The sequence below is a fragment of the Orcinus orca genome, chromosome 5 (genome assembly GCF_937001465.1).
Source record: "Orcinus orca chromosome 5, mOrcOrc1.1, whole genome shotgun sequence".
In the NCBI taxonomy this organism is placed as follows: domain Eukaryota; kingdom Metazoa; phylum Chordata; class Mammalia; order Artiodactyla; family Delphinidae; genus Orcinus; species Orcinus orca.
In genome coordinates this window covers 6,119,464-6,134,295 of record NC_064563.1, presented here as the reverse complement: position 1 = coordinate 6,134,295, position 14,832 = coordinate 6,119,464, and the positions used below count along the sequence as shown (strand labels likewise).

The 14,832-nt window shown below is 38.5% G+C and overlaps 1 protein-coding gene across 1 annotated transcript; it reads right to left on the bottom strand.

Annotated features, from left to right (window-relative positions):
- Positions 1-4,669: 4,669 nt before the first annotated feature.
- LOC101273113 (high affinity cAMP-specific and IBMX-insensitive 3',5'-cyclic phosphodiesterase 8A-like) lies at positions 4,670-6,298 on the bottom strand. Its single transcript, XM_033431980.2, is given in 3 exon segments — positions 4,670-5,971; positions 5,974-6,042; positions 6,045-6,298. Coding segments are annotated over 3 exon segments (1,332 nt in total). The 5' UTR covers positions 6,064-6,298; the 3' UTR covers positions 4,670-4,727.
- Positions 6,299-14,832: the final 8,534 nt, after the last annotated feature.

Here is a 14,832-nt window from a genome sequence, read left to right as displayed (position 1 = left end):
TGTTTGTGTTTGTTGTTTTTACCAAATTGTGAAGGGAAAGCTGGAAGTAGAGCCTTACTAGTCAAATTCTAGGACTGGACTCCTTTCATTGTTGGTGATTCTTTTTCAATCATGTGTATATTCCAGTTTCCCCAACAGTCGACTAAACTGGATGCTTGTCATGGTCCGTCTGAGGGTACTAGGAATATAGGTTAGTAGCAAATAACTGGTTCCTCTGACTCTTCCGGTCCACAGCTACTCAGGCTCAACCTCCGACCCCAAATTCCTAATGACTTCCAACTCACTCATGACTTCAAGACAAATACCTTTCTTACTTCAAACTCACTTCCAGAACCTTGACTCTTTCAGTCCTTCTGGCTGTCAGCATTGTCATCACTTCTTTTCCATTCATAGCCAGTATTGGTCTCGAGGTTAATCACCTGAACTTATCTCTCATCAGTATCCTTTGTTCTCCTGTCCCAACACCTTCTGAGAACCTGACCAGGTGAAGTCCAACACCTGCGTAATGTTAAATCCCTCCAACTCCAATGAAGGCAGGGGTGAACTAGATATTCACAGTAACGTGTCAAATAGCACCTTGCTAAATTCCCATTCCACAACCTCCCCTGGGACATAAGAACCATCAAATAGTCCTGAATGGTAGAGTAACTCCAAATCCTCACTCCAAAGGGCAACGATAAAATTGGACAAAATTGTCAAAAACAAAAATTTCAGGACTCTGAAAAGAGAACAAAGGCACAAGATAAATTGAGGTGTGTCTACACAAGAAAAGCTTGTGTGGTAGTAGTAGTAGTTTTTTCAACATGTGTGTTGAAGCAATTCAGGTAAGAGTTTCACCGTGGTGTTTTTTCCCAGCGTTGCTATGATTCCAATGTGGCCACCCACCCCAGCTCTGTATTTGTGCCCAGCTATGTTCTAGGTTGGTGTAAGCCATGAAAACCAGCACCTTCTCAGCCAGGAAGGCTAAGGGCTAACTTGATATTCATCAGAATATGGAAAAATCCCCACACACATTGTCAGAAACAGTAGCGATTTTAGTGACAAATAAGAAAGACGAATGCCAGCTAGCCTGAGGTTGTGGCAATCAGACTAGGCATAAGTTTATCAGGAAATGAGACAGCCAGAGTAGGCCTTGATAGGTCTCCACATAGCCCTGGTGGTTCCAAAGGCAGTGTGCATGTACAAGGCTGCACACGTTCTTAGGAGAGACTGGAAAAGGCAGCTGTTTGTCCCTGGATGAATGTGAGGACTTGTGCTAGCAGAAGGTAAAAGCCAGGAACAACAAGTAAACTGTCTGAAGCTGACATGTGTCTCCCAACTTACACACAAATCTATGAACAAGGGCAGAAACTTAATAGCTCAAGGTAGATGAGAACAACTTTTAATTATTCAGTTACCACTAAACAATTCTGACATGGGAGCAACCCCTATGAAGTCAGGCTTGAAAATAAAACTAATAAGGAAAAAGAAACACTTTACAGAGACATCAAAGGTCACAAACAGTGGGGGAAGATAGACTCCACAGAATTAGCCCAAACAAATCATTAACAATAAACAGAAACAATATCAGAGAAGAAACAAACTCATATTTGCTATGATATATAGTACCTAAAATGTCCAGTTTTCAAATAAAAACTTATAGTATATGCAAAAAAACACAAAAGTGTTTCCCCTTCACAAGGAAAAAAGCAGTCAAAAGAAATGGTCTACTAGGGGACCTAGATGTCGCATTAGCACAAAAAGACACCAAAGCGGATATCACAAACAGGTTCAAGGAACGAAAAAAAAATCACTTCTATAAATTAAAGGGAAATATGATAAAGTGGCTCATCAAATAGAGACTACCAATAAAGAAATAAATACTGTTTCTAAAAAAGGAAATTCTGGAGTTGTAATGTATAATAACAATAACTGGCATTTCCAGTGTCCATTCCAACATGTGAAGAGATTATAAGTTGTAACTCCCATCCTCATAACAAGAAGAAAGTTAAAAAACTAAAAATCAACAACTCTCCTTAGATTTATCAGAGAATTGAGGTCAGAGGGCAAACTACTGCCCTGAAAACTGGAGAAATAGAACCAAGAGAGTAACAGCTTACCAGGAGCAGAAGCTGCTAGAGCCAGAAACTGGTAGGAGCACTAAAAACTGTAAATGACACATTTCTGGAGGTTGAGTGTTGACTAGCTTTAGAGTTAAAACTCCTGAGGGCCCAGGCTTCAGGGAGCCTCTGTACATCCGTAAGTTTTACCTCCAAAAACGTCACCAGATTCCCACTTGTGAACACTTGGGGGGAAATGTCCATGTACTTTGGGGAAGATAAGAGAAAAAAATAACCATGTTAAGATACAACCAGTGGGTTCTGTTCTCCAAAACGAAGCCCTGCCCTCAAGGAAAACTAATTCACTAGAACTTTATCTCCAGAAGAGCAATGAGCCAACTCTAATCCCCACAGCCTTCCTGTCTCACACAGAGATCTAGGGGGAAAAAAACTGAAAAATATAAAAAACTTCTGAAGGTCACAGTGCAGAAATTCTGGCCCTTTTTATAAACGGAGATTTAACCATGAGAGTACAGAATGCTTCCCTTCCCTAATACCTTACTACCACGTCAATAGGGATGCAGTATAATAACAGTAAATTACAACTGAGTGAGCTGCAAGACATGGACTCTATGTAAGAAGGAGTTTCTACGGAAACCCGAAGACAACAGGGGAGACAAAAACAAGGATACCAGAGTAAATTGAAGCATCTTACACTATAGCCACAGCAAACATTAAACACAGCCTAACTCCTAGCCAGATAAATACAAAACATCACACTAAAGACCTATTTACCTCAGTTTCTAAGACATTATGTCTGGATTTCAATAAAAAATTACAAGGCATACTAAAAGGCAAGGAAAGATCAGCCTGGAGACACAAAGCAAGCATCAGAAACTAACTCAGCTAGGGCAGAGAAATTTTAATTATCAGACCAAGAATTTAAAATAACTACAATTAATATGGTAAGGACTGTAATGGAAAAACTGGACAGCGTGCAAGAAAAGATGGGTAATGTAAGTAGATAAAAGTTCTAAGAAAGAATCAAGAGTAAATACTAGAAAATGAAAACACTGTCAGAGAAATGAAGAATGTCTTTGACAGACTCATCAAAGGTTGAACATGAATGGAACATGGCTGAGGAAAGAATCAGTGAGTTTGAAAATAGGTCAGTAGAAGTTTCCAGAATTGAATTCAAAAAGGAAAGAAAACAAAACAAACAAACAAAACCAGTATGAAACAAGATATCCAAGAACAGTGGGACAATTAGAAAAGCTGTACTAAATGTGTAATGGGAATACCAGAGGAGAAGAAAGACAGAAAGGACCAGAAGAAATATTTGAATGATGACTGGGAACTTTCCACAGTTAATGACAGACATCAAACCAAGATAATCAAACACAGATCCAAGAAACTCACAGAATACCCAGTGAGATAAATACAGGAGGTGGGGGGGAACCAAACACTATGCATAGGCATATCATATCAAAATGCAGAAAACCTAAAAGAAAATCTTGAAAGAAGCAAAAGCCGAAGGGAAAAGAACACCTTATCAATAGAGGAAAAGGATAAGAATTATATTGAACATTTCTTCAGAAACTATGTGAGCAAAGAGAGTGGACTGAAATATTTAACATGTTGGAAGAAATAAAATCACAAACCTACAATTCTGTATCCAGCTAAATTATCATTCAAAAGAGGAGGAGAATTAAAGACTTCCTCAAACAAACAAAAACTGAGGGAATTTATCTTCAGTAGAACTGCATCACAAAAAAAGTTAAAGGAAGTTCTTCAGAGGAAATAAACATCATATAAATAGGAAACTCAGATCTCCATAAAGAAGGAAGAACATTAGAGAAGAAATAAATGAATTATTTTTTTTTCTTTACTCTTAATTGATCTAACATATAAGTGTTCAAAATAATAGCAACAATTAATTGGGTGGTTAAAACTAGTTAATTGGGAAGACATAGGGGAGAAGCTGGAGCTGAGGCTGGAGTCGCCCGTGGGGGCCAAGCCTGCCGTCTACCCGTGGCCGCTGCCGGTCTACGACAAACCCCACGATGCTGCTCACGAAATCATCGAGACCATCCGGAGGAAAAGAGACGTAGAGTTACATCCAGAGAACAAGTTGCTGGACCGCTCCCTGCAGAAGAACCAGGAAGAGTAAGACCAGGAACACACGTAGAAGAAGAAAGAGATGATAAAGTAAAGCCTGATCACCTCCAGGTTCTGATAGAAATAAAGTTTCCAGAAGTTGTGTTCCTGTAATAAGAAATAAAGATGTGACCTTCCAGTTGTGTAAAGCTCTTAAATGTTGTGTAAGTGCATCGGGTGCCTAAGGAACCTGGAGCTAAATGGGCTAGTTCTGAGGGAGAGAGACTTAACTACGTTAACAAAGGAAATCCATCTCCGTCCTTTGCGGGGGCAGTCCCGAGCTCGTGCTTTAATGGATGCGAATGCAAACCGTGGTTCTCACGTGACTTTCTGAAGCGCCCCTGCAGCAGGCCCAGCTAAGTCTCACTTTACGGCAGTGGCATCGGATGGTGGCTACAGAAGGTTGCCGACGTCCCTGTGTGCTCTTACAGGCTCTGCAGACCGGGGGATGAAAGGACCAAGGAACTCTGCCCTCAGGAATCCCAAGTGACTGGAGGGACACAGCGTCAGGGCCCCACGCAGTGTCGCCCACTATTCAGAAGGTGGGCGGAGGCTCCGCAGCTTCATTTCGTCCAGTCCCTTCCAGTATTTAAAATTGTTGTCAAGATGCTGCATTAACTCAGGCAGGTCTACAAAGGCGTCCCAAGCAGCAAACATGTCTGTGATGAAATAGTCAATGAAAGAGATTTGGGATTTGGGGATGCTGCAGGTATTTCTGTCCAAAACTGGCATCACTACAGGCGAGTCCTGTCGCTTCTCTTCATCAGTCTGAGACAAACATTCTTCTGAGATACGTGCGGCCCACTCAATGCACTTTCCCAGGGGTCGGCAGGGATTGGACGCATCAGCACACTGAATCAGCATTCGTTTGATCAGACTGCGGTTGTCTGGAGTTCTGAGCATAGTGATTATGGCTTCTTGATTTTTATCAGTTTCCCCATCTTCCTCTAATGCTACCAAGGGCTTGTTGATGCTATTGACAAATTTGTTGACGTGCTCAAAGTGCTTTGTCATTTCTGTGGCTAAGACCATGTTGATAATACTCTGGCGCAGTGTCCGGTAGTCATCCCTCTCCATGTTTTTAAAGATGCTGCATTTATCATCACGAGTGGTCAGCTGGGAGGCCAAGGCCGCGAGGTGGCTCTCGAGCACAGCAGTGTCGTTATACAGAATGGCCAGTTCGCTCCCAGCATTGCACAGGAAGGAGTTGGTTCTCCCGGGGTGGTCCAGGTCATGGACAGTGGCTGCAATGAGGGCAGTGATCTCAGCAAGTGGATCTAAAGTTTGCTTTATCCTCTCTTTGCAGAGAAAATAGGCAGTGGCGTGAAGCACATCGGTAGAATGTGTAGAATTGTGGTAGGGGTTAGAAGCATGATAATTGGCTTCGATAATTTGCAACCACGATCTCAGCGTTGTCTCAGAGCATTTTAAGACTTCACAGACTCCAAAGCGAGCAAATATTTTGAGACCAAGCCCTTTATGAGTGGCAGCCTCCAGTTCAAAAATATCAAAGTCCCAGGATTCCTCATTTTCCATGGCCCGAGTTATCTGTGATGGGACGTTGTGAAGGGAGGTGGGGGTGATTACACTGCTGGAAACCTGTTTAAAGTTTTTTGTTGAAAGAACATACTCATTCCTGGATGGTCTTTGCAAAACATCAGACATTAAGCCCCCAACAAGGTCAATGGCATGAGGATCATCGTCCTTAGCATCAAATTGTGGTGAATATAATTCAGTGGTTCTTAGAATTTCCAGCACACGATCTAAGGCTTCTTCACAGGCATGGGACTGCTTTCCTGGGCAGCACTGATGATATCGATTGCCTTGGTGATGGGCGCCTCATCTACATGGAATGTATCCGGGCCATGGAGGAGCGTCGTCTCTGGCTGGAAACTTTGCTTGTTCGAGAGGCAGCAGTTCTGACATCTAGTGAGCTTTTTCTCCCATCGTTATGTTTGCCTGACTGATTATCTGTATGAGTGTCAGACTGAACACATTCAGCTATTTTCTCAGCCTTATTGTTGCCATTGCACACTCTGACAATGGACACATAGTGTCTAATTTTTCCTCCCTGTCCAATGACAGGTATCACCTTCACATTTTGTTGTTGAGAGACATACAGAGAAGCCAGGGTGAGTCACCCCATCTCTCCCTCCTCTGGACCTCAGTTCCTCCTGATTGTCACTCGTTACACTGAGAACAGATTTCAGGACTCAGCACATGCAGCCATAATGTGTGCCTAATTCCACATCCCAGTCACTGGGACACAAAAGTTTGGTGTCTTCAAGTCTGGCTCCCACATCACCACTCACATATGTCAGTTCTTCCTCTACAGCTGAGTCAGTGAGTAAAGACACATAAACAGAAGCAGATTAATATGAACAAGGTTTTATTGAAGAATCAACATTGTGAAAATGACTCTACTACCCAAAGCAATCACAGATTCAATGCAATCCCTATCAAACTACCACTGGCATTATTCACAGAACTAGAACAAAAAATTTCACAATTTGTATGGAAACACAAAAGACCCTGAAACACCAAAGCAATCTTGAGACCGAAAAATGGAGCTGGAGGAATCAGGCTCCCTGACTTCAGACTATACTACAAAGCTACAGTAATCAAGACAGTATGGTACTGGCACAAAAACAGAAAGATCGATCAATGGAACAGGATAGAAAGCCCAGAGATCAACCCAGGCACATATGGTCAGCTTATCTTTGATAAACGAGGCAGGAATGTACAGGGGAGAGAGGACAGCCTCTTCAATAAGAGGTGCTGGGAAAACTGGACAGGTACATGTAAAAGTATGAGATTAGATCACTCCCTAACACCATACACAAAACTAAGCTCAAAATGGATTAAAGACCTAAATGTAAGGCCAGAAACTATCCAACTCTTAGAGGAAAATATAGGCAGAACATTCTATGACATAAATCACAGCAAGATCCTTTTTGACCCACCTCCTAGAGAAATGGAAACAAAAATAAACAAATGGGACCTAATGAAACTTCAAAGCTTTTGCACAGCAAAGGAGATCATAAATAAGACCAAAAGACAACCCTCAGAATGGGAGAAAATATTTGCAAATGAAGCAACTGACAAAGGATTAATCTCCAAAATTTACAAGCAGCTCATGCAGCTCAATAACAAAAAAACCAAACAACCCAATCCAAAAATGGGCAGAAGACCTAAATAGACATTTCTCCAAAGAAGATATACAGACTGCCAAAAAACATATTAAAGAATGCTCAACATCATTAATCATTAGAGAAATGCAAATCTAAACCACAATGAGATATCATCTCACACCAGTCAGAATGGCCATCATCAAAAAATCTAGAAACAATAAATGCTGGAGAGGGTGTGGAGAAAAGGGAACACGCTTGCACTGCTGGTGGGAATGTGAATTGGTACAGCCACTATGGAGAACAGTATGGAGGTTCCTTAAAAAACTACAAATAGAACTACCATATGACCCAGCAATCCCACTACTGGGAATATACCGTGAGAAAACCAAAATTCAAAAAGAGTCATGTACCAAAATGTTCATTGCAGCTCTATTTACAATAGCCCAGAGATGGAAACAACCTAAGTGTCCATCATCGGATGAATGGATGCAGAAGATGTGGCACATATATACAATGGAATATTACTCAGCCATAAAAAGAAACGAAATTGAGCTATTTGTAATGAGGTGGATAGACCTAGAGTCTGTCATACAGAGTGAAGTAAGTCAGAAAGAGAAAGACAAATACCGTATGCTAACACATATATATGGAATTTAAGAAAAAAATGTCATGAAGAACCCAGGGGTGAGACAGGAATAAAGACACAGACTTACTAGAGAATGGACTTGAGGATATGGGGAGGGGGAAGGGTGAGCTGTGACAAAGCGAGAGAGAGGCATGGACATATATACACTACCAAACGTATGGTAGATAGCTAGTGGGAAGCAGCCGCATAGCACAGGGAGATCAGCTCATTGCTTTGTGACCGCCTGGAGGGGTGGGATAGGGAGGGTGGGAGGGAGGGAGACGCAAGAGGGAGGAGATATGGGAACATGTGTATATGTATGGCTGATTCGCTTTGTTATGGAGCAGAAACTAACACACCATTGTAAAGCAATTATACTCCAGTAAAGATGTAAAAAAATAAATAAATAAAAACTAGTTAATTTGGTGGTTATGAACTAGTGAAATGAATTATTGCACTGTTGTAAAAAATAGAAGGGAGAAATTGGGAATACTCTAAGATACAGACTACCCACAGAGTTGTATGGGTTATCTGAAAGTAGGCTTTAGATCAGTTGTAAATGTATATTTTAAACTCTAGAGCAACTATTAAACTTTTTTTTTTTAAAGAAGTGGAATTGGTATGCTAAGCAATTGACATTTCTCCAGAGAAGACATACAGATGGCCAACAAACACATGAAAAGATGCTCAACATCAGTAATTATTAGAGAAATGCAAATCAAAACTACAATGAGGTATCATCTCACACCGGTCAGAATGACCATCATCAAAAAGTCTACAAATAATAAATGCTGGAGAGGGTGTGGAGAAAGGGAACCCTCTTGCACTGTTGGTGGGAATGTAAATTAACACAGCCACTATGGAGAACAGTATGGAGGTTCCTTAAAAAACTAAAAATAGAATTACCATATTATACAACAATCCCACTCCTGGGCATATACCCAGAGAAAACCATAATTCAAAAAGATACATGCACCCCAATATTCATTGTAGCACTATGTACAATAGCCAGGACATGGAAGCAACCTAAATGGCCATCAACAGAGGAATGGATAAAGAAAATGTGGTACATATATATAATGAAATATAACTCAGCCATAAAAAGAATGTGCCATTTCCAGAGATGTGGATGGACCTAGAGACTGTCATACAGAATGAAGTAAGTCAGAAAGAAAAAAACAAATACCATATATTAACACTTATATGTGGAATCTAGAAAAATGGTATAGATGAACTTATTTGCAAAACAGAAATAGAGGCATAGGCGTAGAGACAAACATATGGATACTCACGGGGAAAGGTGGGGTGGGATGAATTGGGAGATTGGGATTGACATATATACACTACTATGTATAAAATAGATAACTAATGAGAACAGACTGTATAGCACAGGGAACTATACTCAATGCTCTATGGTGACCTAAATGGGAAGGAAATCCAAGGAAAAGGGGATATATGTATATGTATAGCTGATTCACCTTGCTGTACAGCAGAAACTAACAGAACACTGTAAAGCAACTATACTCCTATAAGAAAATATTACAAAACAAACACAAAGATACAAAGAATAGATTATTGGTTGCCAAAAGAGAGAGAAGTAGGGATAGGGGGGAAGTAATGAAATAAGTGAAAGGGATTAAAAAGTACACACAACCAGTTATAAAATAAATAATTCATAGGGATGTGATGTATACTGTCAATATTTTATTATAACTTTGCATGGTGTGTAACCTCTAAAAATATTGAATCCAATGTCACAGACCTAAAAGTAATATAATACTGTAAGTCAACTGTACTTCAATGAATAAAACAATAAATAAAAAGAGAAGAAGAAATGCAATTTCATAAAATGTTCAATTAAAACCAGAGAAGGCAAGATAAAGAATGGTGGATAAGAAAGAAACAAAGAATAAGTGGAATAAACAGAAAATTTTAACAGGAAACAGTTACAAGTAAGTGCACCAATTTAAAGATGGAGACTGACAGAGTAAATTTAGAGCAGAAAAAAAACCCCCACAAATGTACACTGTCAACAAAAAATCCACATTAAATATAAAGACAAGATAGATTAAAAGTAAAGAAATGGAAAAAGATATATCATACTAAACTAACACTGATCAAAAGAACACCTGCATAACAATATTGTTTCAGAAAAAGCAGACTTCAAAAAAAGGAAAATTATAAGTGATAAAGAGTCAATTCTGTATGATAAAGAATGATAAAGAAGTCAATTCTCCAAGAAGACAGTAATCCTTAATGTTTATGTGCTTAACAGCAGAGCGTAAAATACGCGAAACAAAATCAGATAGAACTACAAGGAGAAAGGATTAAGTCCACTATTACTTTTGAGACTTCCCACATATCTCAATCAACAATTGACAGAACCAGCAGACAGAAAGTCAGTAAAAATATAGTTGAACAGAACAGCACCATCAATCAACTTGACTTAATTGACACTTACAGAACACTTCATCCAACAACAGCAGAATGCATATACTTCTCAAGCTCACATGGGACATTCATCAAGACAGACCACATTCCAGACCATAAAACACAGTTAAAATTTTTTAAAAGAGAAATCATAAAAAATATGCTCTCAGCCCACAAAGGAATTGAATTAGAAATCAGTAACAGAAAGATAACTGGAAAATCTCAAAATATTTAGAGACTAAACAACATACTTCTAACTAAGTCAAAGTAGAAGTCTCAATTTTTTACATACAGTTTAAACTAAATGAAAATAAAGATACAACTTATCCAAATGTGTGAGACACTGCAAAAGCAGGCCTAGAGGGAAATTATAATATTGAATGCATATATTAGACAAGAAGAAAGATATAAAATCAATAATTTAAGCTGCCACCATCTAGAGGAATAATAGTGACATAAACTTAAACCAAATAGATGAAAAGAAATAATAAAAAGAAGCACAGAAATTAACAGAATTGAAAACCAGAAAACAAGAGAAAATTAATGATACCAAAAACTTATTCTTTGAAAAGATGACTGAAATTGATAGTGTCAGTCAGGCAAACCAAGAAATAAAGAAAAAAGACACAAATCACTAATATCAGAAATGAAAGACAGACCATTATTTCTGACCCCACAGACATTAAAAGGGTAATAAAAGAATATTCTGAACAACTCTATGCTCAGAAATGTGATGACTTAGACAAAATAAACCAATTTCTTAAAAGATACAACCTACTGAAACCCACACAAGTAGATATAGATAATCTGAGTAGGCCTATATCTACTAAAGAAATTGAATCAATAATTAATAACCTTCCAAAAAAAGAATGCACCAGGCCCACATGATTTCTCAGGTCAATTCTATCAAATTTACAGAAGAAATTATGCCAATTCTCCATTCTCTTCCCCAAAATAGGAACAGCGTGAATACTTCCTAACTCATTCTATGAGGTTATCATTACCCTAAAAGCAAAATCAGATAAAGACATTACAAGAAAGAGAAATTATACCAATGTCTCTCATGAATACAGATGTAAAAATTCTCAAAAAAGTATCAGCACATCAAATTCAACAATGTATAAAAATAATTAAACACCACAACTAGGTGAGATTTATCCCAGGTATGCAAGGCTGATTCAACATTTGAAAATTAATTAATGTAATTCATTGTGTCAACAGTCTGAAGAAGAAAAATTACATGATCATATCAATAGATGCAGAAAAAGCATTTAACAAAATCCAATACCCATTCATGATAACAACTCTCAGTAAACGAGGAATAAAAGGGAACTTCCTCAATTTGATAAAGAATACCTACAAAAACCTACAGCTAACATTATACTTAATGGTGAAAATGAAGAAAATAAATGCTTTTCTCCTAAGATCAGGGATTAGGCAAAGATGTTCCTTCCCACCACTATCTTTCAACATCATATTGGAAGTCCTAGCTAATGCAATAAGATAAGATAAAGAAATAAAATATATGGAGATTGGGAAGAAAGACATAAAGTTTTCTCGGTTCCTGGATGACATGATCATCTATGTATAATACCTGAAAGAACAGGCAAACTCCTGGAATTAATAAGTGATTATAGCAAGTTTTCAGGATACAAGGTTAATATACAAAATTCACTGACTTTTTGTATACCAGCAAAAAACAAGTTGAATTTTAAAAACACAATACCATTTACATTATCACCCCCAAGAATGAAATACTTAGGTATAAATTTAACAAAATATGTACAAGATCTATATGAGGAAAACTATAAAACTCTGATGAATGAAATCAAAGAACTAAAAAAATGAAGAGAAAATTCATGCTCTTGGGTAGGAAGACTCAGTATTGTCAAGATGTCAGTTCTTCCCAACTTGATCTATAGATTCAATACAACACCAATCAAAATCCCATCAAGTTATTTTGTGGATATTGACAAACTGATTCTAAAGTTTATATGGAGAGGCAAAAGACCCAGAATAGCCAAGAAAATGTTGAAAACATTGGAAAATGAACACTACGCAACTTCAAGACTTACTGTAAAGCTGCAGTAATCAAGGCAGTGTTGTATTGAAAAAAGAATAGACAAAATGATGGATCAGAACAGAGAGCTCAGAAATAGACTCACATAAATAAAGTCAGCTGATCTTTGACAAAGGAGCAAAGGCAATCCAAAGGCAGTACAATAGAGAATAGATAGTCTTTTCAACAAATGATGCTGGAACAACTTGATACCACATGCAAAAAAAAAAAATATATGAATCTAGGCACAGATTTACAACTTCCACAAAAAAAAACCTCAAATGAATGATAGACTTAAATGTAAAATGCAAAACTATAAAATTTCTAGAGAACACAGGAGAAAATCTAGGTGACTTTGGGTTTGACAATCACTTTTTAGATACAACACCAAAGCATAATCTGTGCAAGAAAATATTAATAAGTTAGATTTCATTAATATTAAAAACTCCTGCTCTGTGAAAAGCACTGTTAAAATAATGAAAAGACAAGTCACAGACTGGGACATGCTGAATGAGTTTCTAGTAGCTAAGAGAGAAAAGAGAGAAAAGAACAGGAGGCCAATCAAAACCTTTTTGCCTGTCATCTGTATGTTCTGGTTGACATACTTAAGGAGACTTCAACAGATGGTGACATGAGTCAGTCTTCTCAAAACTCATCCAAAGGAGAGGAAGAAAGTATTGCCTATTTATTAGGAAAAGGTGAGTTGTTAAAACACAAAAAATATAATGAATCAAATACAGCAGTTGTTATTAATTTCTTTCTTACAAGTCAAAAATGAGAAGGACTGTAATAGAGGAAAGATAAAATGCATCAAAAAATTCAAGTGAGAATCCCCAATTCCCAGCCCCTTGGGGCTATTTCACCATACTGACTTTGCCCTGCAAAGCCACTGTAGCCTGATCAAACTCTTGCCAAAGCATGAAGCGGTAAGTGCTACCACTGTTATTTTATTTTGATTACAACCACAATATTCTGACATAGCAATGATTTTTAAAATAATAATCCAGTAAGAGCACTCAATCTCAAAAGAGGTCAAGAGCGATTCTGGATCAGGCATGATAATCCAAATATTTCACAGTTCGCCTAACATGGGCAATGAATGCCACACAGATACCAAATAATTAGAAAGGAGGCTAGCCACAGTCCTGAACCATTCATACCAGATGATATCAACCTGCTGTCTGTTCATGCCAGCGGGGGGAGCACAGCAAATCCTCCACATACCTGTGACCTCAGGCTACAGGAGCACATGTGGGATCTGAGGATGGTTTCTGAGCTAAGGTAGGGAACCAGTCATACCAGCCAGGCTCAACTGCAAGCATTGTGCAGCTCCTCTAAACCAAAAGCTCCACCAGCCCCCAGCACCTGAAGGGTTTGAATGGGAATGTCGCTGAATCTGGGAGCTCCTTTTTCAGGGAATAGGTACCTGTTCTTCAAGAATCTCTGTGGATTTTGAAGAGGGGAGTGATGCTGCTGCTGCTGCAGCTCTTCTTGCAGAGTTGGAAAAAGTTTAAAAAGAAAGAGCTGACGAGCAGGCCAGAAAGGAACAAGAACAAAAGGTTCAAAAAGAAAGGATTCCTATGGAGAACATTCTGAGTGGAAACCTCCTTAATCTCACTGGCCCATCCCAGCTTCACGCCAACTTCAAAGTCAAAATAAGGTGGGATGATGATGCTGTTTTCAAGAACTGTGTAAAAGGCGTAGATAATCAGAAGACAGATAAAAGATTTGTAAATGATACACTGCGATCTGAATTTCACAAAAAGTTCATGGAGAAATAAGTAGTACAGTTTTATGTGCTTAATTAAAGGCTATAAAATGTAAATGATCTGACTTTATTTTGGTTTGTTTTTCTCTTTCCCTCCCATCTAAATTGTGTATAGCCTTCCCTAATTTTAAGTTCCAAAATATCTTTTCCTTTATTGATTCCTTACTTGATAAGGACTTGAGAATTTGTTTAACCCAGTTTCCATCTCTGTATATTTCCAGTTATGTGTTTTCTTTGAAGAATGGAAAAAGGAATCTGCTTGTAATAAATATTTTTAATAATCAAAAAAATAGGGAAGAAAAGGGAGCTGATTCTATGTAGCAAAAGTTCATGAACACGATTGGGTTCAGGACTGACTTACGTCATACCAGGAATACAGGAAAATAAACTCCCACACAGGCCCACCTTGTTGAGCAGATGGAAATCAGGACCACAGGAAGCCAAGACCAGGAAAAGTATCTGAGCATCCCACTGAAACGTTTCTGTCCTTTTTCTGTCCCTCCAAGATGGGACTTCTCTGAGATAACAAAAATTGGTTGGGATCACGTGTTGCAGGACACACCTCAAGCCCCAAGTTGTGTTATCCTGGAGTAGTAGACAACATCAGTGCTCCACTCAGATCC